At 46.2% G+C, this 26,928-nt stretch overlaps 2 protein-coding genes across 3 annotated transcripts; both read left to right on the plus strand.

Annotated features, from left to right (window-relative positions):
- Window positions 1–1,137: 1,137 nt before the first annotated feature.
- On the plus strand, window positions 1,138–6,660 carry LOC310754514 (protein Wnt-11b-like). Its single transcript, XM_083596519.1, has 5 exons — window positions 1,138–1,502; window positions 2,219–2,448; window positions 3,546–3,823; window positions 4,002–4,294; window positions 4,641–6,660. The coding sequence occupies exons 1-5, from the start codon at window positions 1,432–1,434 to the stop codon at window positions 4,813–4,815; spliced, it is 1,047 nt and encodes a 348-aa protein (XP_083452645.1). The 5' UTR covers window positions 1,138–1,431; the 3' UTR covers window positions 4,816–6,660.
- Window positions 6,661–7,866: 1,206 nt separating this feature from the next.
- IGBP1 (immunoglobulin binding protein 1) lies at window positions 7,867–17,771 on the plus strand. 2 transcript variants are annotated; one of them, XM_083596514.1, is made up of 6 exons: window positions 7,867–8,100; window positions 12,883–13,203; window positions 13,674–13,869; window positions 15,103–15,182; window positions 16,380–16,492; window positions 17,295–17,771. In XM_083596514.1, exons 1-6 carry the CDS (start codon window positions 7,898–7,900, stop codon window positions 17,429–17,431), a joined length of 1,050 nt encoding a protein of 349 aa, XP_083452640.1. In that variant the 5' UTR covers window positions 7,867–7,897; the 3' UTR covers window positions 17,432–17,771. The 2 variants fall into 2 exon arrangements, with proteins under 2 accessions (XP_083452640.1, XP_083452639.1); XM_083596513.1 differs by having other exon boundaries at window positions 7,868–8,100; window positions 17,292–17,771.
- Window positions 17,772–26,928: the final 9,157 nt, after the last annotated feature.

The following is a 26,928-nucleotide window of genomic DNA, read 5'->3' on the forward strand; positions in this document are numbered from 1 at the left end:
CACCTAGCACAACCCCCTGCAATGCTGGAACCACAGCTAAACCATCCCTGACTGATGACCCACCAACCTCTGTATACTTCATCCTTCCTTTAACTTAATGGACCAGATCCTGACTGTTTTCAGGCCGGGGAGCAGAACCAGAGCCCATTTTGATGCATTTCAATGGCTATTTGTCTTAAAAGATCCCTGGAATGCGTAAATATTCAGTGTAGTCTTACAACTTTCCAATCGTTGCATACTGAGGGCACAGTGGAAGAACCAGGGAAGGTGATAAACGTCCTGTGCGAGTGTCTAGAGTGGTGGTGGTGGCAGTCAACAGACTGAATCCTGACAATACAGAAGTACTTTGTCTGGGGACAGGGGGCAGGTGGGGGGGCATATTCCTTGGTTCTGAATGGGGTAACTGTGCCCCTGAAGGACCAGGTGTGATACCTGGGGGTCATTTCGGATTCACAGCTGTCCATGGAGGCGCTGGCCAATTCTGTGTTCAGGGCAGCTGTTTACCAGCTCCATCTGGTACGCAGGCTGAGACCCTACCTGCCCACAGACTGTCTCACCAGAGTGGCGCATGCTCTAGTTATCTCCCTCTTGGACTACTGCAATGCGCTCTACGTGGGGCTACCTTTGAAGGTGACCCGTAAACTACAACTGATCCAAAATGCAGCTGAGAGACTGGGAGTGGCTGCTGGGACCATGTAACATTGGTCCAAAGGATCTTCACCGGCTCTCAGTACATTTCCAAGCACAATTCAAAGTGTTGGTGCTGACCTTTAAAGCCTTAAACGGCCTCGGCCCAGTATACCTGAAGCAGCGTCTCCACCCCCATTGCTCAGCCTGGACACTGAGATCCTCCTCCGAGGGTCTGCTGGTGGTTCCCTCACTGCAAGAAGTGAAGTTACAGGGAACCAGGCAGAGGGCCTTCTCGGTAGTCGCAATCCATACACACTGCCCAGGCTTGCTCCCTGGAGAGCAGTTTGACTTCACCCCTGGAGGTGCACTCCATTGTCTCTCCAGACAGATGGACACCAACAACTTTAGGCTCCTTGGGGGAGGGGGGAGGATGGAGTATAAATGCAAAAACAAATACATAATCTCTACGTTTCTAGGATCTTCACTTTCCAAGAGGGTGCCCCCACCCCGTTTCACTCCCTCCCAGGTCACTTCAATCCACACCCCGTCTGGGCTGCGTTCCAATCCTTCGCACACTTTCCCCGGGAGCACCACGCTCGCGGGAGGAAGCGGAGGCGCACCCCCTCTAGTGGGCCAAGGAGGAACTGCAGTAGCGTCGCCGAAGTGGCCCGACGGCAAAAGTTGCCTACGGCAAGGCTGGCGACCCTCCCAGTCGCCACCTGGGCCTGGTGACCGCCCATTGCGTCGGGGAGCAGCCCTTTTAAGAGGCCTCTGCGCCCTTCCGCGGCCTTTCCGCCAGCCATGCGCTGCTCCTGGATGGGGCTTGCCCTTCTGCTTCCCAGCCTTGGCCTCTGCGCCGCCATCCAGTGGTTGTGAGTCCCGTTGGGGTGGGTAGGGGGGTTGGGGTGAGGGGGGTCCTGGCAGGGGTGCGTCTTCTCTGTCCCCAAGCCCAGCGGGGGACGAAGGAATGCCTCACCAGCCCGCTCTGCAGGGTTCAGGGAAGCCCCGACGACGACGCCAGCTCCCAGGGATTTCCCTCCACACCAGCCCGCCTTGCAAACACAGCCCAGGACCCAATGGGTCATCCAGTCCAAACCCTCTACCCCCCCCCCCGCTTCGCATGCCCGCAATGCGAGAATCACAGCTGAAATCGCCCTGGCAGATGGCCGTCCAACCTCTGCTTCAAAACCTCCAAGGAAGGGGAGAGGCCGCTGCACTCCGAGGCCATAGAAGCGCAGAATTGCAGAGATGGAAGGGAGTAGCCCAATCCAGCACAAGGCAGCAACCAGAGCTAAAGAACCCCTGGCAGGTGGCACAGCCCCTCCAATGTCAGCCAGCCTTGCAGGACAAAGCCTCTCTGGTGCCTCCTTTATGCCCCCCACCTAGGTTTTTAAAGGCGGCAGCGCCATCTGCAGGGGGCTTCCCTCGCCATCCTACCCCCAGGGACTGGGGAGGTTCCCTGACGCCACCCACAGATGGGTAGAGTGACCACTTGTGGGTCCGTTGTGGGCAGTGGAAACCAGGTGTCTTCTACAGGTGTCATGACAGCTCTCATTCTTTTTCTCTCTCACCTTCTCTCTCTCTTCAGGAGCCTGGCAGCCAATGGGACGCAAGTGGCCTGGGATAACCCCCAGGACTGCCGCCTTCTAGCATCGGACGCCCTCGCCCGGCTATGCCGGAGGCACCTGGAGGCGATGCCCAGCCTGGTGGAAGCAGCACGCCAGACCAAGGCTGTCTGCCAACAGACCTTTGCCAGCTCCCGGTGGAACTGCTCGTCCGTCGAGGGGGCGCCTCACTTGGCCCCAGACCTACAGAGGGGTAATGATCAACCTTTGTTCCATCTTCATCCCTTCGTCCCTTTCTCTGAGGAAAGCCCCCATGGCTGGATCCAGCCTCCTTTGCCCAGGTGGGAACGTGGGCCACTTAGACAGTTCCCCCTCCCCAGTTAGAATCATAGAATTGGTTGGAAGGGACCCCAGGGGTGATCTAATTCAACCCCCTTCAAGGTTCCATAAGAGGCCTACTGGATCAGGTCAAGGGCCTAGTCCCACATTCTGTTCTCATACTGACTGACCTGATGCCCATTATAGGAAGCCTACAACCTGAGCACAAGCGAAACTCTTTCCCTCCAGAAACAGGGGTTCAGAACCATTTCTGTGGTATCAGAACATAGCCATTGTGGCTAGCTGCCTTGATAGCCCTCTTCTCCCTGAATTTGACCAATCCTCTTTTAGAGCCATCCAGTTTAGTGGTCATTACTGCTTCCTGCTGTGGGTGGCGCTGTGGGTTAAACCACAGAGCCTAGGACTTGCCGATCAGAAGGTCGGTGGTTCGAATCCCTGCGACGGGGTGAGCTCCCGTTGCTCGGTCCCTGCTCCTGCCAACCTAGCAGTTCGAAAGCACGTCAAAGTGCAAGTAGATAAATAGGTACCGCTCTGGCGGGAAGGTAAACGGCGTTTCCGTGCGCTGCTCTGGTTTGCCAGAAGTGGCTTAGTCATGCTGGCCACATGACCCAGAAGCTGTACGCCGGCTCCCTTGGCCAATAAAGCGAGATGAACGCCACAACCCCAGAGTCGGTCACGACTGGACCTAACGGTCAGGGCTCCCTTTACCTTTACCTTACTGCTTCCTGCAGGAGTGAGTTCCATAGTTTTAACTAATATGTCCTTCCTTTTATCTGTCCTCAATCATGCACCACTTCAGCTTCATTGGAGGTCCACAAGTTTGAGAGAGGGAGGAAAACATTCTTCCATGTCATGCCTAATTTTCAAAACTTTTGCTACATCTCCTCTTTGGTAGCCTTTGCTGCCTCCTAGCAATTTAATTAAGATAATAAATAATACTTGCCTCTTTCCACTTTCTCCATGCTGTGCATTGCTTTATAAAACAAATTTCATTGACTCTTTTTCTTGCAGGCACCAGGGAGTCCGCCTTTGTTTACGCCCTGGCATCTTCCGCCGCCAGCCACTCCATTGCCCGGGCCTGTGCTTCTGGGCAGGTCCCTTTCTGCTTCTGTGGCTCCACTCCTTCTGAGACACCCCACCCCAGCTTTCAGTGGGGTGGCTGTGGGGACAATCTTCCCTTTGGACTCCAGCTGGGCTCTGCCTTTGTTGACGGCCCCATGAAGTTCAGCAAGGCGGGGAGGCAGATCTCCAGGGTCCTAAACCTCCATAACAATGCAGTGGGACGGCAGGTGAGTAGGGTCATTCCTGCACTGCAGGGGGTTGGACTAGATGACCCCCGGGTCCCTGATTTTATTATCTGGTACTGGAGAATCCAGGTGAGAGAATTGTGGGTGCAGGAGGTTCAATTCTCCCCACTTGGGTGCCTGACAGTCCTTCTCTTTATCTTTCCTCCTCCTCCCCTCCCAGGTCCTGTCAGACTCCCTAGAGACTACGTGCAAGTGCCATGGGGTGTCTGGCTCTTGCACTGTCAAGACCTGCTGGAAAGGCTTGCGGGATTTAGCCACTATTGGCTCAGAGCTCAAATCCAAGTACCTGGAGGCCACGCAGGTGATGCCTTGGCTTGTGGGCAGCAGAAGGCAGCTGGCACCCAGAGGAGGCAGGCTCCGGCCCCTGAAGGCAGATGAACTGGCCTACCTTGTACATTCCCCCACTTACTGTCTGAAGAACCCCAAGCTGGGCTCCTTGGGGACTCAGGATAGGTGAGTAAATCCTTGCATGATACATACAGAAGCCTTGATTCCCGAACCCAGAAACCTCTGTCATCCCACTGCCAGTGCAGGGGGTTGGTTTAGTTGGAGATCCCTTTCATCACTACGATTCTTTGATTTTGCTTTGTTTTTGTTGGGCTGTTGGCCAAATCTGACAGGGCTTTTCTCATGTTCTTATGGAACCAACGGGCCCAGAGGCAGTCTGCCTAGATTCCTAGGCTCTTAGGGGTGTTTGGCTACTGTGAAAAGAGAATGTTGGACGGGATTAGTCCCCTTTGGCCTGATCCTGCAGCCAGGCTCTCTTTTCAGATTCTTATGTTCTCTCACCCCCCAACAGGCCTTGCAACAAGACTTCAGCGGGCAGTGGCGGGTGCCGCCTCCTCTGCTGCGGCCGCGGCTACAACACTTATGCAGAAAGGGTGGAGGAGAAGTGCCGCTGCAGGTACCATTGGTGCTGCTATGTGACCTGCAAGAAGTGCCAGCAGGTGGTTGAAAAACACGTCTGCAAGTGACCAGAGGCTGGGCCCCCGAGTTAAGCTATACCTCTTTCCAACGAGAGGGTTCATATACAGAGAGATAAACAGATATATTTATATATATAATTTTATATATAATTATATATATTTAAAAAATAGTAATTTAATTTTATTTTTTTTCCAAATTTCTTTTAGATTTAAAATCACAGTTAACTTTTTATAAACTACAGTATTTCATTTACTTTTTTCAGCAATAGCATCTAATTTTGTTTCTTCTCATAATTTTTTTTATTCATTTTCATTTTTCAACTGTTTAACGTGGCATTGAGATATATCTTATTACAGCATGTGACATGTGACAATTGCATAAAAATAAAAGTAGAACTACAACCAACACTCAGATAAATGTTTCTGATTATATTATAAAAGTTGTGTCAAAGTATATATACCAAAATTATTACAGTTGTTACAGAAATAATATTTAATTTTAAGAATGTTGTGGCTCATCACTCTTTTAAGTAATGAAGTATCAGTATTTATCAAACAATGAGGTTCTGCTAAGGTTCAAAACAAAACAATTGACTTTAGGTCAAGCTTGTGATGCCCAATATAACAGCTTTGATGCTCCAAAGATATTTTCACTATGTGTTCATCTTGTCTTGTGAGCTCACAATATTAACAATACTAGCTTGACCAATCTTCTGTCTGTTTAAGCCTGTTTTAAAATCTTTATTTGCTCTTCTGGAGTAATGCAGGAGAACTCCAGATGAACAAATATCTAGCCATTTATTACAATTTTTAACAACCTAAAAGTGCAGTAGCAAGCAAGCAATTAAACAATAAATAATAATTTATCTTTTTTAAAAATGGCCTTTATTACCACTGTTAACAGCCCTCTTTGCATTGCAGGGGGTTGGACTAGATGGCCCTTGGAGTCCCTTCCCACGCTACAATGCGATGATTTTTCAGAGGCTTTTCAACAGAGGTCGGCTGTCAGTCAGTCAGGGATTCCTTTTGCTGAAATTCCTGCATTTCAGGGAGAGGGTTGGACTAGGTGACCATTGAGGTCCCTTCCAACTCTACAGTTCTCTGAATCTGGGCAGTCAAGAGGAGGTTCTTGATCAGATCCGACTCATTTATCATCTGCAAGCTTCTTACAAACAATTAGCCAAAGCAGGCTGGGTTTGCCAAGGCTAAAATCTCACCGGACTGACCTTCTCTCTTGTCAATCAGCTTACTGGTTTAGGAGATTTCGCTGGTGTGATTTGTCAAATGTATCTTTCAATCAGAAAACTGATTTTAAAAAATGGCTTAGAGCTTTTCCACATCTTTCAGAATTTCAGAACAGTAGAGTTGGAAGGGACCCCTAAGGGTCATCAAATCCAGCTCCTCTTGATCAGTGGTGTAGATGAAGGTGCAAAGGGGATCCTCATCAACTGGCAGAGGGCACAGCTGGCACCTGGAAACAATGTATCATTTTCAAGAAAGAATGCATTTTAAGTTCTGCTGTTTTCTCCAAGTTTGATATGTTAAATTTTGGCCAGTTTTAATATCTTTTTCTTAAAAAACAAAACAAAACTTTTCAAGGGATATAAAATTGGCTTGATTTGTTTTAGATTTGGGGGTATATTAACACCTAAATATCATGTGGGCAAATAGACCTCAAATTCCCACTTGGCCATGGAGCCCACTGGGTGACCTTTGGCCAGTTGCTGCTCTCAATATGTCCTACATCACAAGGTTGCTGTGGGGTTTAAATGAGATTATGGTGCGAATGCATATGCAGCCAAGAACACCAGCAACTTAATGTTTTCATTTCTATCTTTCTAGATTCCTAAAATCCAATAAAATATAAAAATAATAACAAATGATTAATACCAATAACAGCAACAATGAATAATAAAAATGAACAACAGAAGTGAGAATAAGCACAGTGATTAATACCATAATAATGTCCATACCAACAATAATGTCCATCATTATTGTTATGGAAAAATTAATGAAATACCACTTTTAACAGTGAAACCTGAGCTGAAAAAGAAGGGAGAGCAATACAGGAACCATTCTTAACCCCTAGCCAACCTCAAGACTCCTCCAGTCACATAGCAGGAAATTCTTCCTGAGCCTCCCCTCTGTGAAACTGGTTTAACAAGTATTGATAACTGTCCAAGCAGACTTGTCAAAGGAGCAGATATCTATCTGCATGAATGAAACAGGTCATTGATAACAGATTCTGGAGTCAAGGTATTCTCCATTTCAAAAGGATCTCTCAGACAGACCAGGAAGGGCAATTATCAGGTATTGTTGGGCATCTTGATTGGCAGACTTGCAAATATGTTGGAGAAACATGAACTCTGAGCATGATCGGATTTACATGGACAACCCGTTTTGCGATGCATCTGTGGCGTTTTTGGAGTGGTCTTTCTGTGACAGAGGAAGGTACCACCCAAGGGTTAAAAAATTGTAACATGCTTTTGTTCTGGATTCCCTCACCTTCTTGCAAGGTCTGCCGGATTTGTGGGGGGGGGGGATGTCTCTGTTGCAACAGGTCGGTAAAGATCAACCGCTGGCCTTCCTTTCTTTTGTTGTCTCATTGTGTTATCATTTCCTTGATGGGGGGCAGTAAAAGCGTAACCCCAATTTCCCCCATAACATCGTCATCAATAATAATAAGTAATGCAATGATGATGAACCGGGAGCGGAACAAGTGCCAGGACCCCGCCCCCCTTTCTCTGGAACCCTCCTATCAGCTGACACAACAGCCCTGCAGGGTAGTCCCTACCCTCTCCCACCCCTCCATTGGCTCCTCCGCTTGCTGAGGGGAAGGCGGGGCCCGCAAAGCGAGGAGGCGGCGCCGCTCCGGGGGGCGGGGAAATAGCCCCAAACCAAGATGGCGCCGTCCGTCACTTCTGCTGCCCTCCTTCAGCATGGCGCCGCCGTCTTCAGCGGTACGATGTCGCCACTTCCGCCCGAACCCTCTCTTCCTCCTTCCGCCGGTGGAACCCGTGGGCGTCACGGCGCCCACTCTGTAGGCCCTCGTTAAAGATGGCGGCACCTCCTTCAGCCGCAAGACGGTACCACTTCCGTCCGCTCCTTTCCCTCCACATCCGCCTCTCCCATGATGGCGGCGAGCACAACTACGGAGGAGCCGCTTCGGCTGTCGGAGCTGCTGGAGTCCGGCTGGCGACTGCTGGAGGAGGTGGAGGATGGCAGCGCCGCGGAACCTTCGTCGGGGGCGCCCGCTGTGCAGCGGAAGGTCCAGCGCGGGATCGGCCTCCTGGAACGCGCCGCCAGCGCCGTCGCCGAGCTCCAGCTCTTCAGGTGCCGTAGAGCATGTGCAGAGGGCGCCACATGTACACCCCATTGGGGGGGGGGGCTGTCCATGGCTCACAGTCTACCTCGGGATGGCAGCGCCTGCCCGATGACCTTTAGAAACCGGCAGTGCTGCAGTCCAATCTTCAGCTTGTGGCTCCAGAGGCACTCTGCATCTGCCCAGAGGCACCTTCAGCTCCTCGCCGCCACAAGCTTTTGCTTGGGCTGGATCACACCCCTTCACAATAGAAGAGGGAGGTGCCCACCCCCACCATGCATTCTCTGCTCAGATCCTGACATTTCATAGGCAGTTTTTCCCAATTTATGGAATAAAAGCTGTTTGATTTGGTTCTTCTATTGCTTTTCCCTGTTTTTAAAATAGTTCAGCAAATAGTGCCTGAGATTCTTAGCATTGGGAAAAAGACTCCTATGTTGCCCTGGGTTGGACAAGTTGACCCTCATGGTCCCTTCCAACTCTACAGTTATATAACTCTAAGAGCCTGGCTGCTGGATCAGGCCAATCGCCCATCTAGTTCTGCATCTTGTTCTCACAGTGGCCCACAGGGGCAAAACTAGGATTTCTTTTGCCCAGGTCAAAGACCCAGTTTGGCACCCCCACACACATTTGTGTACACACACACAGAGGTTGGGAGCCTCAATGGCCGCCCTGTGTAGGCTTCACTGAGGGCTACCTAAGCCATTGTGACTAGTAACCATTCATAGCCCTCTCCTCTTCCATGAACCTGTCCTCTTGTAAAGCCATCTGTGTTCCGCTGTGGTAGGGAACTCCACGAATTAGCTATGTGCTGTGTGAAGAAGGACTTTGAAAAAATTGTCCATGCATTCTAGTTTTATGAGAGAAGTGAGGTTACAGAGAACCAGACAGAGGGCCTTCTCGGTAGTGGCGCCCACCCTGTGGAACACCCTCCTTTCAGATGTGAAGGAAATAAGGAGCTATCCTATCTTTAAAATACATCCGAAGGCAGCCCTGTTTAGGGAAGTTTTTATTATTATTATTTAATTTTTATTAGTTTCAATTCCTTATACCACATCAGACATTGAAACAACAAACGAGACATACAAGACACACACACACAAAATAATAAAAAAAATACATACAAAAATAGTACAAAAGAAAAAAGAAACATTACATAACATGAGACACCAACAGATTAACTTACAGTAACTAAATAACTAAATCACACAACATTAATTGACTTCCCTTTAGCTCGGCTTCGGAATGTGTTATAAAGATTTTTCCTATCTGCAGTTTTATTTCCTTAAAGCTCTTTACGTCACAAGCGTTATATCGAGCCTACTGTGATTTTTAGATTTTTTACCTCTGTTTTAATGTATGCCATAAATTTGTTCCATTCATTATTGAACTTTATACCTTTTTGGTTTCTTATTTTCTGTGTCATTTTTGCCAATTCTATATAATCAAATAATTTGGATTGCCACTCGTTTATAGTTGGGATTTTTGATGTCTTCCAATTTTGCGCTATTCTTCCTTTTTGATTTCTTCTCCAATTATCCCCAGAAGGAAGGCCTCGGGTTTTTTTGTGAAGGTATATTTGAAGATTTTTTTTAGTTCATTGTAAATAGATTCCCAAAACTTTCTGATTACCTCACACGACCACCACATATGATAAAAATCGCCCTCCTTGATCCTACATTTCCAGCATGATTTATCTCCGGTTCTGTACATTTTTTCCAATTTTACAGGCGTGATGTACCACCTGTACATCATTTTATACATATTCTCTCTGAGTGTTGTACATGCGGAGAATCTCATACCTTTATTCCATAGTGTCTTCCATTTATCAAACTCTATGTTGTAACCAACGTCCATTGCCCATCTCACGATTACCTCCTTTATTTCTTCAACTTTGGTGTCCCATTCAAGCAACTGGCTGTACATTTTCGATAGTAGTTTTGATTTGCTTTCTAATATTTCTATCTGGAATCTAGATTTTTTCTCATTCATCCCATTCTTTTTATCTTCAGTCCATATAGCATTAATTTGGTGAAATTGGATCCAACCTGTCAATTTGTTCTTTATCTCTTCATATGGCCTAATCCTCCATCCATTTTCTGTTTTTACTAGCAAATCTTCATAGGTCCATCTTTCTCCTTCAATGTTTTTTTTTATTGTTAAAATATCGATTGGTGATAACCACCAAGGGGTATTTTTTTCCAATAGTTTCTTGTTTCTCTCCCACACTTCTAATAATGGCCCTCTAATAATGTGATTAGAAAATCCTTTGTGGACCTTTCCCTTATTACGCCATAGATAAGCGTGCCAACCAAATCTTATATTGAATCCTTCTAAATCTAACAGATCTGTATTTTTGATGACAATCCAATCCTTAACCCAACAGAGGCACGAAGCTTCATAATACAGCTTCAAATTTGGAACCGCAAATCCTCCCCTATCTCTTTGATCTGTGAGTAATTTGAATCTAATTCTTGGCCTTTTTCCTTGCCAAATAAATTTAGAGAGTACTTTCTGCCAATCTTTAAATACTGAGGTTCCCCTAATTATCGGTATATTTTGGAATAAGAACAGCAATTTCGGTAATAAACTTATCTTAATTGCCGCCATTCTTCCCGACCAAGAGAGTTTTATTCTGTTCCAAGTATCCAAGTCCTTCCTTATTTCTTTCCATGTGGTTGTGTAGTTATCTTCCATTAAATTTATATTCTTCATCGTTAGCCAAATTCCAAGGTATTTTACTTTTTTAGTTACTTTAATTCCAGTCTGTAATTCGAGATGGTTTTTTACCTCTTCTTTCATATTTTTAGTCACCATTTTAGTTTTTGTTCTATTTAATTTGAAGCCGGATAGCTTTCCGAATTCTTCTAACAAACCTAACACTTTACCGACACTTTCTTTTGCGTCCTCCAATGACAACATAAGATCCATCGGCATATGCTTTCAGTTTATATTCTTTCACTCCAATTCTTATTCTGCGTATTTCTGAAGTTTTCCTTATCTTATTTGTAATTATTTCTAACATCATAATAAACAAAAGAGGTGACAGAGGGCACCCCTGTCTTGTACCCTTCGAAATTTCAAAGGATTCTGTTAAGTTATTATTGATAATTAGTTTAGCACTTTGTTGTGAGTAAATTGCTTTTATTCCTTCCAGGAATGTGCCCTCTATCCCTGTCATTTCCAAACATTTTATTAGAAAACGCCAGGATACATTGTCAAAAGCGTTTTCGGCGTCAATGAACATTAATACCGCGGGAATTTCATTTTTGCATTCTAGGTATTCAATAATGTTTATTACATGTCTTATGTTGTCTTTTATTTGCCTATTAGGTAAAAAAACAGCCTGGTCATTATGGATAAGATTGACTAAGCACTTTTTAAGTCAACTCGCCATTACGTCTGCAAAGATGTTATAATCATTATTCAATAATGAAATCGGTCTGTAGTTCTTAATATTAAGTTTATCCGAGTCAGATTTCGGTATCAGCGTGATGTATGCCTCTTTCCAGGACGCTGGTATTCTTCCTCTTAAGATCTCATTCATTACTTCACAAAGCACCGGTGTTAAAAGTTCTTCTAGGACTTTATAATACTTGGCCGATAAGCCATCTGGTCCTGGGGCTTTCCCCAGTTTCATCTTCTTTATCGCCTCCTGAATTTCCTCTGCTTTTATGGGTTTTTTCCTCCTCCGATATACTGTTGACTTTTTTCCTCCTCCGATATACTGTTGATTCTATTTTCTTCTAGATATTTTCCTATTTCTATTGCATCTTCTTCTTCTCTTTTGTATAGATTTTCATAAAATTTAAGGAAGCTCTTTTTTATTTCATTAGGGTCCTCCAAGATTTGTTCTTCTACTTTAACTTTATTGATGATATTTTGTTTTCTCCTTTTTCTCAATTGCCACGCCAGGAATTTTCCAGTTTTGTTTGCAGATTCGAAGAATTTTTGTTTCATTAACTTAATTCCCCATTCTACCTCTTGATTTATTAATATTGAGTATTGTGCTTGCAACATCTTATACAATTGCTTATTACTTTCATCATTCGGTTTCTCTATCAGGTTCTTTTCACATTCTCTTAATTGGGTAATTAACTCTTCTTTTTTTTTGTTCTCTCACCTTTTTTCTTTGACTTTTTTGTTGTATCAGAAAACCTCTTAACACTGCCTTATTGGCATCCCAGACTATATCCATATTTGTCTTTTTATTGATATTTAAATCAAAGTAGTCTTTCAAGGTAGTTTTAGCCTTTTCAATCACTTCTTCTTTTTCAAATAAATAGTTGTTCATTCTCCATCTGTACATACCCTGGGTCTTCCAATTTAAATGTAACATTATTGAGCTATGGTCAGATAGTGTTCTGGGTTGTATCTCACATTTCGACACTCTTATTGTTAATTCTCTTGATGTCCAAATCTGATCCAGCCTGCCCCAGCTCTGGTGTGGCTCTGAAAAGTGAGTGAATTGTTTTGTCATGGAAGTTTAGGGAAGTTTTTAATATTTAATGCTGTACTGTTTTTAACACTTGATTGGGAGCCGCCCAGAGTGGCTGGGGAAACTCAGCCAGATGGGTGGGGTATAAATAATAAATTATTATTATTATTATTATTATTATTATTATTATGAGAGAGGGAGGGAAACTGGTGGTGGACTCCCCTCCATTGGAGGTTTTTCCTGCAGAGCTTGGCCAGATTCTCTAGCTCTAATTCCAGCATTGCAGCGGGGCTGGACTAGATGGCCCTTGGGGCATCTCTTCCAACTCTATGATTTTTACTCTGCTCTCTCCTTTCAGCCACAACGAAGAGCTGGAGGAGATCTCCTCAGCCGATCTGAAGTTCATGCTGGTCCCTGCTCTGTTGGCGGCCCTCGTCTTGAAGCAGGTCAACCCCAGCAAGCGCCTGGAGCATGTACAGAGGGCCCGTGCTGGCTTCATGGACTTCCTGAAGGTCTGCAAAGACTATGGGATTGGGCGCTTCCAACTCCCACGGGAGGTGGAGGTGGAGAGCGGGGATGAAAGTGAGTCCTCCGGTAGCAACATCAACTCTGTTCTGGGGACTGATCAGCAGACGGCTATCCTTGCCATGGCATCCAACAGGCAGGCGAAGATCGAAAGGTGAGTGGGGAGGCCTTCCTGGATAATGGGTGGCAAATGTCAGTTTCAAGTCATTTTGATTTTAAATATTTTCAGTTACTATGATACCTTTTTGGTAATATTTAAATTCTGGTATGTTTCAGAATAAACAATAATTAAATTAAGCCAGAAATAAAACAATAATTTCATTGGAAAAACCATAATTATAAAATAATGAAGTGGGTTGAATACCTAAACTTAAGACAGCAGTTTAGAAAACAGGCTCAAAGAAGCTGTTTTGTAAAACAGGGAAAGCAAAGTGCTCAAATTTAAAATAGGAACATAAATGTTTTTCAAAGCCTTATCCCTTGAATCCGGGAAGACACCTCAGGGATCATCCGGTCCAGCCCCCAGCAAAGCAGGAATCCTTGACAAATGCCTTTCCAACCTATCTTTAGAGTTAGAAGGGAGAGTCATCTAGGCCAACCCCTCCATGTCCTTTCCCCAAACAGATATAAGCAGAAGAAGGAGCTCGAGAACCAGCTGGCCACCCTGAAGCCCTTCATCGACGGTGGCCAGGCAGAGGAGGAGCAGATCCGGGAGTTCTACTTGCTCCAGATCAAGAAGTGGATTAGCACAAGCCTGGAGGAAATCGAGAGCATTGATCAGGAAGTCGCTATCCTCATTCGGCGGGATGCCTTGAAGCAGGTAGGGTGGTGGGACATGGGGAGGGGACCGCCCTCTCTGCCTTTGTGGGGTCTGAAAGCACTTCAGGCATTGCAGCGGGTTGGACTAGATGCCCCTTGGGATCTGTTCCTGCTCTTCAATTCCTGCTCTACAAGGGGGAGATAGCATCTGAGTGGTCCCCTGCGGTTGTGGTGGTAGCGATGTGACCCCTTACATGTGAAAAACATGGGAGCCCTCTGTCAGAATACCACTCCCCACCCCACAGAGGTGCTACAGAAGCCCTGGAGCAGCCTGGGCTCCCCAGATGTCCTTTGACCACACCCATGAAGACATAAGAAGAGCCCTGCTGGATCAGGCCAGGGGCCCATCTTGCCCAGCATCCCATCACAGCGGCCACCCAGATGTCTGCTACAGGAAGCCTGCAAGCAGGACCTACACATAAGAGAAGATAAGAAGAACCTTCTGGATCAGGCCAATGGCCCATCTAGTCCAGCCTCCTCTTCTCACAGGGGCCAACTAGGTGCCCCAAAGGGAACCCATGCAAACAGACTCAGAGCACAAGAGTAGCATTGCAGCCTCTGAATGTGCAGGCAGGGCAGAGCCATTGTGGCTCTTAGCCATCGACAGCCCTCTCCTCTGTGAATTTCCCTAATCCTGTTCTAAAGATTGGTGGCCATCGCTGCCTCTTATGGAAGCGAGTTCCACAGTTTAACTTTGCGCTGAATACCAGTTGCTGGAAGCTGCAGGAGGGGAGAGTTCTGTAATGCTTGTGTCCTGCTTGCCGGCTTCCCTTTGGCACCTGGTTGGCTGGGTGAGATGGCCAGCTCCTCTTACAGGGCCCTGTGTACAGAACAGCCCCCTCTTCCAGATCCGGCCAGAAGCAGGGCAGGGCAGATAGTTGAATGTTGCAGCTTTGGTAAATTGTATGTAGGAACATAGGAAGCTGCCTTATACTGAGTCAGACCCTTGCTCCGTTCAACTCAGTACCACCAACACTGACTGGCAGCAGTGGCTTCCAGCCCTACCTGCAGATGGCGATGGGACTGAACCCAGGACCTTTTGCTTGCAAGGCAAATTCTCCACCACTGACCTATGGTCCTTCCCCACTTGGGAGAATCTGAAGTGACCTGTGGGCAGCAGAATCCGTCACCTGTCACTGGGTGGGTGTCATGGGGTGGGGCACTTCAGTTGGCTGTGGAGGGTAGAATGTGTCTTTTGGATTGTGTGCTGAAATAGGTTTTTTATCCTCTCTAGGGTACAGGGACGCAGCCTCCACGCCCGCTTGGGCCTCCGTTGAAGCCCTTCATCCTGACCCGGGATACTGCCCAGGCAAAGTATGGGTGCTCTGCTCTTTTCAGGGGGGGCATTTGGGGGGGGGCTGGCTCCTTCCAGGTGTGTGATGCTGGTTACGATTCCTGCATTGCAGGGGGTTGGACTGGATGACACTTGGGGCCCCCTCCAGCTCTACGATTCTGCAGAGGTGGGGAACCTATGAGGATGGTCCGTTCTCAGAGGCTGATGGACCCAATGGGTTTCCAGATGGCTCTGGGGGATTTTTCCAGCTAACCTCTAGGTTAGATTGATGCAATGCATTCTACATAGGGCTTCCTCTGAAGACAGTTCAGAAACTTCAGCTGGTACAGAACTTGGCGGCCAGGTTGCTCACCAGGGCAAGATGGTTTGAGCATAATGCACCGATCCTGGCCTGACTGCACTGGCTGCCCATTAGCTTCCGGGCCCAATTCAAAGTGCTGGTTTTAACTTATAAAGCCTTAAATGCCTTGGGACCACAGTCCTTCAAGGACCACCTCTCTCCATAGGAACATACTTGCACCCTCCAGTCACCATCTGAGGCCCTTCTTTGCGTGCCTCATGTGGCAACATGAAAACAGGCCTTTTCTACAGTGGCTCCCCGTTTGTGGAGGTCCGCCTGGTGTCTTCATTATACATCTTTAAGTGCTAGGCGACATCCAATGTCCTTTTAAATGTGTTGTTGTGGTGGAGGGATTGGTTTGCTTTTGTTATTGTTTTAATTATGTATTTTGTGTTTGTTTATATTGTAATTTTATGTATGTTTGTATTGTGAACCACTCTGCACTCTACAGATGAAGGGCTGTATACAAATTTTAATAATAATAAACACAATAATAAACAACTGATTCTATGAATAATGGTGATGATGTTGGCAATAACAAAAACAACCACAATCTTCCTTCACTGAATATTTCAAAGTGAAATTTGGATGACTGCCTTTCATGTATTCTTGAACTGTGATTCATGCATTGACTCTCAGGGACACCTTCCAACTCTACAGTTCCATGATTCTGTAAGTGACAAATATGTATCCAGGAATACCCTGTAGCTCCGCACTTGTTTCTTCAGAGGTAGGGCAGTTCCATCCTAGACCTGTCTCCCAAACATGGGAACCCCTCAGCCAAAGAGACTCCCATCTTGCTAGGACTAGAGCACAGCTCTGCTCCACCACTGCGCTGAATGATTAAATGATAAAAATGTTCATTCCTTTCTTATAGGGTGTTTGGCGCTGGCTACCCAAGCCTGGCGACGATGACAGTGGATGACTGGTATGAGCAGCATCGAAAGCAAGGAGCCCTTCCTGATCAGGGCATATCACAAGCGGCCTCAGGTATTTATTTGGAGCAGGGGTGTGGGGGAAGGATGCCTCTTGTAATGGTGAGAGAGTAGGGCCCGGGAGAGACAGGGTTCAAATCCCCACTTGGCTGTGAAGCTCCCTGGGTGTGACCGTGGCGACCAGTCACTGCCTCTCAGTATCACCTACCTCGCAGGGTTGTTGTGGGGATGAAATGCAGATGAAGAGAGAACTGTGTATGCCACCTTGAGATCCTGGAAGAACAGAGGTGGGACAGAATTGCGATAAATAAGTTGTGTCTATGAGCAGCATAGACTGGAAATCCCCCACTCTGAATAGCTTTGTTTCATTTGTTTATTGATTGATTGATTTGATTTGATAAAAATACAAGATAAAAGCACATATAAATAGTTAGAACAGAAACAACAAAACAATGCCTCCCTTTCCACAAACACATTTAAAAGGCTGAAGAATATTAATTAGCCAAAGCCCTGATTAATGTCTCCCCCGCAATGTCTCCCCGCTGCCTTCCAGCAGCAGCAGATAACAGTAGGCTGAGGATTTAGAATAGTAGAATTGGAAGGAACTCCATGGGGTCCTCTAGTCCAACCCCCTGCGATGCAGGAAAGAATCCCTGTGCACCCACCCTCTGTTTAAAATCCTACAGTGTAAGAGAACTGTTGTGGTTGTTCATGGAATCACAGAACTGTTGGGTTGAAAAGAACCCAGAAAGGTAATATAGTCCAACACCCTGCAATGCAGGAATCATAGTGCATTCAGAGTTTTCCTCCCTACTGTGCTCTCAGTCTGGTTTTACCCTTTTTCGGTCCTGCAGCAGCTGCAGAAAAGCAGCAGGAAGAAGAGAAGAAAGCGGAGGAGAAGGATGACGATGAAGCTTTGCGCAAAGCCCGGGAGTGGGATGAGTGGAAGGAACTTCACCCCAGGGGCTACGGCAACCGCAAGAACATGGGCTGACGAAGTGCCTCCTCGAGAGGAGGAGCCTGTGACCCGAGCGCCCTCCACAAGAACCAGAGGATTGAGCCCCCCACCCTGTGGACCCCTCTCTCTCCAGAGGAGGAGGTTTTCAAAAAGAGAAGGGTTTTTTGTGTTGGGGGGCTTGTGTCAGGTTCCCCTGGCCAGGAATCTGGAAGTAGTGAAAGCATCTTCCCCCAGATGGACGATCCCTATGGAGAAGTTGGTTATCCCTGTTTCCTAAAGGAGTCCTCAGCAAGCTGAGTGGATAAGCCTTATGGAGTTAACTCATAGTTGCTGTAACTTATTCTTTCTGTATTTAAATAAAGTAACATGAAATGCCTTCCTCAGTTTATCACTTAAGCGGGGGAGGGGGAGGTTTTCTTGAAGTGAATCAAACAAACAAACAAACAAACAGATACAATAAAAATAAGAGAAAGGCAAAAGAGCAGAATGGTATATATAGGAGAGACTTAATTGCAGGAGGTTGGACTAGATGGCTTTTGGGGATACCTACCAACTGGTTCTGTAACCAGTTAAAGAGTGTTGAAGTGCACACAGTTCTCTTGCCTGGTTGCTGGAAGGAGGATTCAGAGTAATTGTTCCCGATCTCCATGAGACCTCATTGAGCTTTGGGCATACAGCTGTTGTTTAGTCAGAAAGCTCCAGCCCTCTGGTGTTTGATAAGAACATGAGAATATTAGAAGAACCTGCAGGATCAGGCAAGTTTAAGCTTAAGGAGCTACTGGGTGAGATCCCATGGTCAGAAATACTCAAAGAGAAGTGAGTCCAAGATGGGTGGGAGTTTATTAAAATGAAATATTGAAGCTCCAAATTTCAGAAAATTCCAACAAGAAAGAAAAGTTGGAAGTATCTAAAGAAACACTAGTGTGGCTGCATAAGGAGATTACAGATGCACTGAGATTTAGGAAGGGCATATATAAGAAATGGAAGAATGGGGAACTCATGAAGAGTAGCCAAGAGTAGTTTCAGGGAGAGAGTCAGGCAGGGCAAAGCTCAGGATGAACTCAGGCATACAAGAGAGGTTAAAAATAATAAAAGTTTCTTTGGCCATGTTTGAAACGAAGAACAAGCAAGTAGTAGGTCATTTGTGTGGAGAAGGCAGGGAAATGCTACTGGATGACAGAGAAGGTGGAACTGCTCAACCCCTACTTTGCCTCTGCCTTTCTCCAAAAGGAAAGCAATGCCCAGCCTGGTGATAACAGAATAAATGATGTAAGGAGGGAGCTGTAGCCCAAGATGGGGAAAGAGGTGATAAGGAGACACCTAACCACTTTAAATGTACAGTAGTACCTCAGGTTAAGTACTTAATTCGTTCCGGAGGTCTGTACTTAACCTGAAACTGTTCTTAACCTGAAGCACCCCTTTAGCTAATGGGGCCTCCCGCTGCTGCCGCACGATTTCTGTTCTCATCCTGAAGCAAAGTTCTTAACCCGAGGTACTATTTCTGGGTTAGCGGAGTCTGTAACCTGAAGCGTATGTAACCTGAGGTACCACTGTATTCAAATCTCCAGGGCCTGATGAGTTAGGGGGTACTAAAGGAGCTTGCAGATGTAATCGCAGAGTCTCTGTCTATAACCTTCAAGAATTCTTGGAGAACAGGTGAGGTCCTTGCAGACTGGAGGCGAGCAAATGACCCCTTCTTCAAAAAGGCCGGGGAGAAGAAGAACCAAGTAACTACTGACTGGTGAGCTTGACATTGATACCAGGGAAGGTCCTAGAACAGATAATTAAAACAGTCTGTGAAAAGGATGCTGTGATTCCCAAGACCCAGCATGGGTTTCTCAGAAACAAGTCATGCCAGACGAATCTCATTTCTTGTTTTGATAAGAGTTACAAGTTTGGTGTGGGCGTGGGTGGTGCTGTGGTCTAAACCACAGAGCCTAGGGCTTGCCGATCAGAAGGTGGGCGGTTCGAATCCCTGCGATGGGGTGAGCTCCTGCCCACCTAGCAGTTCAAAAGCACGTCAAGTGCAAGTAGATAAATAGGTACTGCTCCAGTGGGACGGTAAACGGCGTTTCCGTGTTCTGCTCTGGTTCGCCAGAAGCTGCTTAGGCATGCTGGCCACATGACCTGGAAGCTGTGCGGACAAACGCCAGCTCCCTCAGCCAGTAAAGCGAGATGAGTGCCGCAACCTCAGAGTTGTCCGCGTCAGGACACAATGGTGAGGGGTACCTTTACCTTTACAAGCTTGGTGTATCGGGAATGCTGTGGATGTAGTGCATTTTTATTTCAGTAAGACTTTTGACAAAGTCCCCCAAGATATTCTTGCAGAGATGCTGGCAAAACGTGGGCTAGATGTGGTAACTTTTAGGTGGATTTGTAGCTGGTTGACTGAAGCCAAAGAGCGCTCACTAATGGTTCCTCATCACCTGGAAGAAAGAGACAAGTGGGGTGCCACCACAGGGATCTGTCCTGGGCCCGTAGTAGTTCAATGTTTTTATAAACGACTTGGATGAAGGAATTGAAGGATGCTCATCCAGTTGTGCAGACACAAGAACCCTCTCCCCTGCTGCAGTTTCCAGCAACTGGTATTCAGAGGCATTGCTGCTTCTGACTGGGGGCGCAGAGCATAACCCTCCCCTGGATTTGTCCAATCCTCTTTAAAAACCATCCAAGTTGGTGGTCATCCGTGCCTCCTTTTCGGTAGGTTGGTTGGCATCTGTCTGTCTCGAGAGACAATGGAAAAGTGCACTTTTGAGGGTGAAGTCAAACTGTCGGAAGCTTTCTTGTCATCTGGGTAGCCCAGAACCTCCATTCACACTGTCCAGGCTTGTGCCCCAGGCTTCGATGCTGCTAATGCAGTGGTTTAACTGCACCCCTGGGAGGCATACTCCATTGTCTCTCGGGACAGGTGGATGCAAATAGCTTTTCCCCCTCCCTGCCACTTATTGACAGCATCTTCAAGGGAGGAAGCTCTTCCAAATGATGTATGTCCAAATTTCAGTGATTTGCTTTGATTGATTTTATTTTATGAATCCCAAAGCAGCTTTGCAACCAACCAATAATGGGAACAGAACAGAACAGAACAGGCTTCCTCAAACTCAGCTCTCCAGATGTTTTTGGCCTACAACTCCCATGATCCCTAGCTAGCAGGACCAGTGGTCAGGGATGATGGGAATTGTAGTCTCAAACCATCTAGAGGTCCGAGTTTGAGGACGCCTGCAACAGAACATGACAAGTACAGCATCAATCATATAATAATCAACAAATCATGAATAAAATAATTCCTATCTATAAAATACTATTAACAGTCCTAGGCTGCCGAAACAACAAGACCTCCCCTCTTGGCTGCGCTGATATAGTCCAAAGAAAAGCAGAACTATATGTTTGGCACCAGCTTGGCTGCACGAGCTGCCGGAAGGAGGCATACAAGGTGCCATCCAGCCAGTTTAGGGACTCTACTCTGGACTTGTGTAGGGTTTACTCCTTAGCCTTTTCTTCACCTGAAGATATCCCGCGAGGCAGCGAAGGTTTAGGATTAGCGCTTTCCTTCTGCTAGATAGGCTTCCTTCCCAGGTTAACGAGTGGTACACAAAGATCAGCTGTGGAAATAAGCTGGTGTTGGGAAATCCTTATGTAAGGGCTGGATGGGGCGAGGCCTTTGCAGCCAGCCTGCCCAGGAGATAATTCGAGCTGCATTAGGAAGACTGCAGTCAAGAGAGTTCAATTAATTACAGATGAGCAGTGACCACCATCTGTCACCACAGGAGATTGGAAGGGCAGCCAGGTTGGGACCTGCCCGAACGGACTCCACATTAAAACCAAAGTAAATAAACAAACCTGTTGAAACAAAAAGAATATGATCCATTATCTGGAAAGTCTTTAAAATAATAATAATCCAGACCCATGTTTTAAACTAATAAGCTTTGAATCATAGAATCGTAGAGCTGGAAGGGATTGTTGCCAGTCGGTGTTGGCAGTACTGAGCTAGGCAGAGTGAGGGTCTGACTTGGTATAAGGCAGCTTCCTATGTAAAAGGTAAAGGGACCCCTGACCATTAGGTCCAGTTGTGCGACTTGGATTGCAGCGCTCATCTCGCTTTATTGGCTGAGGGAGCCAGTGTACAGCTGGAGTCATGTGGCCAGCATGACTAAGCCGCTTCTGGTGAACCACAGCAGCGCACGGAAACGCTGTTTACCTTCCTGCCGGAGTGGTACCTATTTATCTTCTTGCACTTTGAGGTGTTTTCGCACTGCTAGGTTGGCAGGAGCAGGGACCGAGCAACGGGAGCTCACCCCGTCGCGGGGATTTGAACCGCCGACCTTCTGATCGGCAAGCCCTAGGCTCTGTGGTTTAACCCACAGCGCCACCCGCGTCCTGTGCACAATTTACCAAAGCTGCAACATCCCACTATTTACCCCGCCTTGGCTTCTCCCACCCAGTGGAGGGGGGTGTTCTGTACACAGGGCCCTGTAAGAAGAACCTGCCTGTGGTCCATCTATCCCAGCATCCTCTTCTCACAGTGGCCAACCAGATGCCCCAAAGAGAAGCCCTGCAAACAGCAGGAGATCTGAAAAGGATCCAGGGCTCTAAGAAGACCTCAAGCTTACAGTGAGGCAACAGTGTGATGCAGCAGCAAATAAAGCTAATGCTATTCTAGGCTACATCCAAATCAAGTGCCCAGATCGAGGGACAAAATAGTGCCACTATTATTCTGCCTTGGTCAAGCCCCACCTGGAGTGCGACTGAAATGATGTAGGGTCTGGAAACCAAGACACATTGTTTAGGGAGTCTGTGGTATTCAGCTTTGAGAAGAGGAGACCAAGAGGTGACATGAGAGCCATCTTCAAATTCCTGAAGGGCTGTTATAGAGAAGACGGAGGCCAGCTTGTTTTCTGCTGCTCTGGGGAGGATGACCCAAACCAATGGATTGAAATGATAAGAAATGGGATTCCAACTAAACATTAGGAAGAACTTTCTGATGGAAGAACAGCCATTAGACAGTGGAGAGGACACCCTCAGAAAGTGGTGGACTCTCCTTTGTTGGGGGGTTTAAAGCAGAAGTTGGATAGCTGTTTGCAAGGGACTCTTTAGTTGTGGTCTCTGCATTGCAGGAATTGGACTAGATGACCCTTGAGAGTTCCTTCCAATTCTACAATTCTATGATTTCTTAGAGAGGAAGACTTCATAGTTGCTGGTGGCTCATTTTTGCAACCACCACTCATTTTTCTTCCGAGAAATCTTAGTACCTATGGCTCTCCTTACCTTTCATTTCATCCATAGCTTCTGTTTAATGGCTTTAATCAAAGCTCTTTCTTTAGCCGGCTGCAGTTGTCATTAATACAACTGTATTCCTTCAGCCAAAAAAGGCTTTCAGAGCAGTTTGCAGAAAACTGAACAACAAACTTTCTGTTTAAGTAGAGGCTGGTTGGACTGAGCGTGTTTCTTGAAACAAGCAAGTTCGTTGCATCCCTTAACCTTGACAGAAATAGCTGCGGCTAATCTGCCGACCTTAAGCTGCTCTGGAGTGAACAATTATGGGATCAGGAGTCCTACCTCTGGGCAACGTGCTCAAGGGCCCAGCGGTTCAGCTTACGGAGTTCTTCACATCAATGATGGGTTCACACTGGGAGGGCTGGCCAAGGAAACACTCTGAATAATGGTGGCTTAGGCAGAGGCAAGTGTCCCACACCAACCGAGTCCATCCTCCAGAGATCTCCATGTTTCCCCAAAACAGCATTGTAATTCACTGGGCATCACATTGCCGGGGGTTGGACTTTATGACCCTTGGGTGTGCGTTCCAAATCTGCAGTTCTATGATTCTATATATTCTTCATATTTCTGCTGGACTGCTAGTAACTGGAAAGGAAGGAAAATAATTGTGTTAATTCCCCATTCATTCATTTATTTGGCTGATGAACTGCAGGGCAACAGAAAAGTGCTGCATGTGACAGATACAGAAAGCAATGTCTGTTTACATTTCTACCTTCCGCATTTGTGAGAACTCGATCATTAATGTGGCAGCACCTACACCCCGGAATTCCTTGCCTACTGATACGGATGCATGCTGAAAACACTCTTGTTTAGATGAGCCTACCCAGATCCTACTTATATTTACTTCTAAATCAAACCTGCTGAATTCATTGATACTTCCTCCCAAGTAAGTGTCATAGGACTGCAGCCTAATAGCCTGATCCTCTTTATGTCTACTCAGAAGTAAATCCAATTGAGCTTAATGGGACATACCCAGTGCCGGATTTGTGTATAAGCTAAACAAGCTCTAGCTTAGGGCCCCACTCTCTTGCTTGCCCCCCAACAAAAATTTTAAAAGTATTTCACTATTAATATACTTCTTCTTAATTGTATTTCAGTTCAACAATTACTTTGATAAGATACATATTTTGTTATGTGCAAATGGCTTTAGATACCTATTAGGTTCATAAATTAACATATAGAATATATTCAACAACAAAAAACAACAGGGACAATTTGTTGTTGACAAAGGACAGCTGGACATATAAAGGGCCCCATTACCTTCAGTAGCTTAGGGCCTCATCAAACCTAAATCCGGCCCCGGACATACCACTAAGTACGTTGGCACAAGGCTTCAGGCAAAGTCTTATTATTGTGTGTAAGAGCATTGTGTGATTCTGCATGATTATTTTAAGAAAATGCATCTTTGCATGGAAAACATTGCAGTCATTTTGTCTTCTCCCACCAGATGCTACATTCCATATGATTTTAGTGCATTTTTGTTGTTTTGTTGTTGCTTTCTTGTTTGTATGCAAAAATTCATCCCTTGTTAAAATTTATACATTTGAAATAAAAATAAAATAAACAGAATGAAGAAATAGATACCACTCCTGCATTTGTTTATTCCATTTCTACGCTGCCTTTTTTCTTCAAGGAGCTTGAAGTGGCATAAATAGTTCTCTCCACATTTCATCAAGTATGCAACGTAGGTGACTAGCCTCCAAGGTCACCCAAGTGAGCTTCACAGTTGTGTGGGGATTCAAACCATGATATCTTGCATGTCCTCGTTTGACACTCTAACTGCAGAATGACACTTGCTGATAGATCCTACTTGCCATCTTGGTCCACCTAACTCAAAGTACCAAATGCAGAAGGTAAGGGCAGAAATTCTTCAAGAAGACAAGCCAGGGTGAAGGACAGGACCCCCTCCCACACACAGACAGAAGATGGAGATGCCTGGGATCAGTCTCATTATGGATGGAAGCAGGCTGACCCCATTGACACACTGCACATTGATGCTCAGCTGCGCCGTGGCCTCAGAGATAATCCCGCAGAGGCATGAGGGACACAAAACACAGAGATAAGAGACTTGGCAGGATATATCCTTATCAGAGTGGGTATTATTACTAGGAGCTAGAGCAGATACTTTTCAAGGAACCCATTTTCACTCTCCCCTCATTTCAAAAACATTGGCAAAATGTGAAGGCATCTGAGCAGCTTATGATGCATGAGTAGAAATACACTTTTCCATAAATGTTTTCAATATGTGTTTTTATGGTTTATTGCTTGTTGTTTGATGCCCTTTGGGAGGAAGAGCAGGGTAGAATAACAGAGTGGTGGAATCATTGGATTGGCAGGGATCCCAAGGGTTATCTTGTCCAATCCCTGCAATGCAGGAATCACAGCTTAGGAGTCCCTGACAGGAGGTCATCCAACCTCTGCTTAAAACAGAGATTGTCAACCTGGTCCCTACCACCCACTAGTGGGAGTTTCAGGATTCTAGGTGGGCGGTAGGGGGTTCTATGGCACAAGCTGAATCCTCCTCCCATCGAGCACTGGTGGGCAGTAAGGAAATTTTACCATCAAGAAAGATGCATTAGTGGGTGGTAGGTATAAAAAGGTTCACTACCCCTGACTTAAAATCTCCAATGAAGGAGAGTCCACCACCTTCTGGGGGAATCTGTTCTACTCTTTAAATACTCTTGCCATCAGAAAGTTCTTCCTAATGTTTTGTCAGAATCTCCTTGTAATTTGAATCCTCCTCTCTGGAGTAGAAGAAAACAAGCTTCTGTGTCACAGGAAAAAAAATCCTTGAAGGGAATTCCTGTGGTTGAACACATTGCCCAACGCACCTAGACATTTGGGGACATTCCTGCTGGAGTGGGCTCAACATGGGTCATAGTTTTTAGGATGCCCCCAATCTGCCACCTCAAATCTCTCCAAACACATGCTGCTGGTGCTGGCGGTACTGCACTCGCTCTCCCTCCCTTTACAATGACTGGGGAGATCTGGGGCAGCCCCAGTTGGAGGCAGCAATGTTTCTGAATGCCAGTTGCTGGAAAACATAGAAAGGGAGGGTGTTTTTGCCCTTGAATCCTGTTTCCCACAAGGGGGATCTGGTTGGCCACTTTGAGAACAAGATGATAGACTGGATGGGCCATTGGCCTGATCCCGCAAGGCTCTTCTTATATTCTTAATGACAAAGACAATTTAACCCATTAGGAAAAGTTTCTGCATTGAGTTTCTCAAAACCACAGCAATTTGGAAATCCACACAGAACTCTCTTGAAAAATGTATACAGAAAAGAAAGAAACATTATAACTTACTGTTGTTGGCATCCATCTGTCTCAGGAGACAAAGGAGGAATGCATCTTTGGGAGTGAAGTCAAACTGTTGGAAGGTTATGGCCTTATGTGGCTGTAGAGGCCGATACGGGAGAGACATGTTTTGTTGCATCTGGGGCCATAACTTTTCCCTTTTCTTTTCCCTATTTGGAATAAGGGAATTTCCCTTAAAAAAGGGGAAACGTTGACAGCTATGTCTGGGGCAGATGAAGGTGTCTGGTTTCACTGTTAGAGATGCACCATGATGTTTCTTCTCTCTGCACTCCTCCCAGTGGTATTTCCTTCTTTGGTCAATGCTGTGGATACAGGACCCAGCTGTCTGTCTCCAGGACTTGTGGTTGTCTACAAGGAATTCCCACATGGCAGAGTTGATGTTGCCAGCCTTTGTGTCACATTTGCAGATGATATTATGCAGCACAGAGTTACTCTGACAAGAGGCCCAATACCTGAAGCCACTTCCCTATAGAGCATGCCCTTGGGGATCCTGCCATCTTCCATTCTGTGGATGTAGACCAAGCCAGTGTAGATGTCACTGAGACAGGAGTGCGAACATGCTAGGAATGTGGGCTTGGAAGGGCAAATAATTTTTTCAAACTCTGTCCAGTGTGGTGAAGTGGTTAAGAGCGGTAGACTCGTAATCTGGTGAACAGGGTTCGCTTCTCCACTCCTCCACATGCAGCTGCTGGGTGACCTTGGGCTAGTCACACTTCTTTGAAGTCTCTCAGCCCCACTCACCTCACAGAGTGTTTGTTGTGGGGGAGGAAGGGAAAGGAGAATGTTAGCCTCTTTGAGACGCCTTTGGGTAGTGATAAAGCAGGATATCAAATCCAAACTCTTCTTCTTCTTCCTGCCATGTGATGCCCAAAATGTTCCTGACGTAGCACATGTGGAAGGAGTTGAGGCATTGCTCCTGGCAGTTGTAAGCTGCCCATGACTCAC

Source organism: Podarcis filfolensis, assembly GCF_964270895.1.
Source record: "Podarcis filfolensis genome assembly, chromosome: Z".
Taxonomy (NCBI): Eukaryota; Metazoa; Chordata; class Lepidosauria; order Squamata; family Lacertidae; genus Podarcis; species Podarcis filfolensis.

What these genes read in the sequence shown, in the direction of transcription:
- LOC310754514 (XM_083596519.1), top strand. Translation starts at nt 1,432, where the DNA reads ATGCGCTGCTCCTGGATGGGGCTTGCCCTTCTGCTTCCCAGCCTTGGC. An exon ending in GGCCCCAGACCTACAGAGGG is followed by an intron (nt 2,449 to 3,545) that starts GTAATGATCAAC and finishes TTTTTCTTGCAG; the next exon opens with GCACCAGGGAGTCCGCCTTT. An exon ending in ACAATGCAGTGGGACGGCAG is followed by an intron (nt 3,824 to 4,001) that starts GTGAGTAGGGTC and finishes CTCCCCTCCCAG; the next exon opens with GTCCTGTCAGACTCCCTAGA.
- IGBP1 (XM_083596513.1), top strand. Translation starts at nt 7,898, where the DNA reads ATGATGGCGGCGAGCACAACTACGGAGGAGCCGCTTCGGCTGTCGGAG. An exon ending in GCCGAGCTCCAGCTCTTCAG is followed by an intron (nt 8,101 to 12,882) that starts GTGCCGTAGAGC and finishes CTCTCCTTTCAG; the next exon opens with CCACAACGAAGAGCTGGAGG. An exon ending in CGGGATACTGCCCAGGCAAA is followed by an intron (nt 15,183 to 16,379) that starts GTATGGGTGCTC and finishes CCTTTCTTATAG; the next exon opens with GGTGTTTGGCGCTGGCTACC.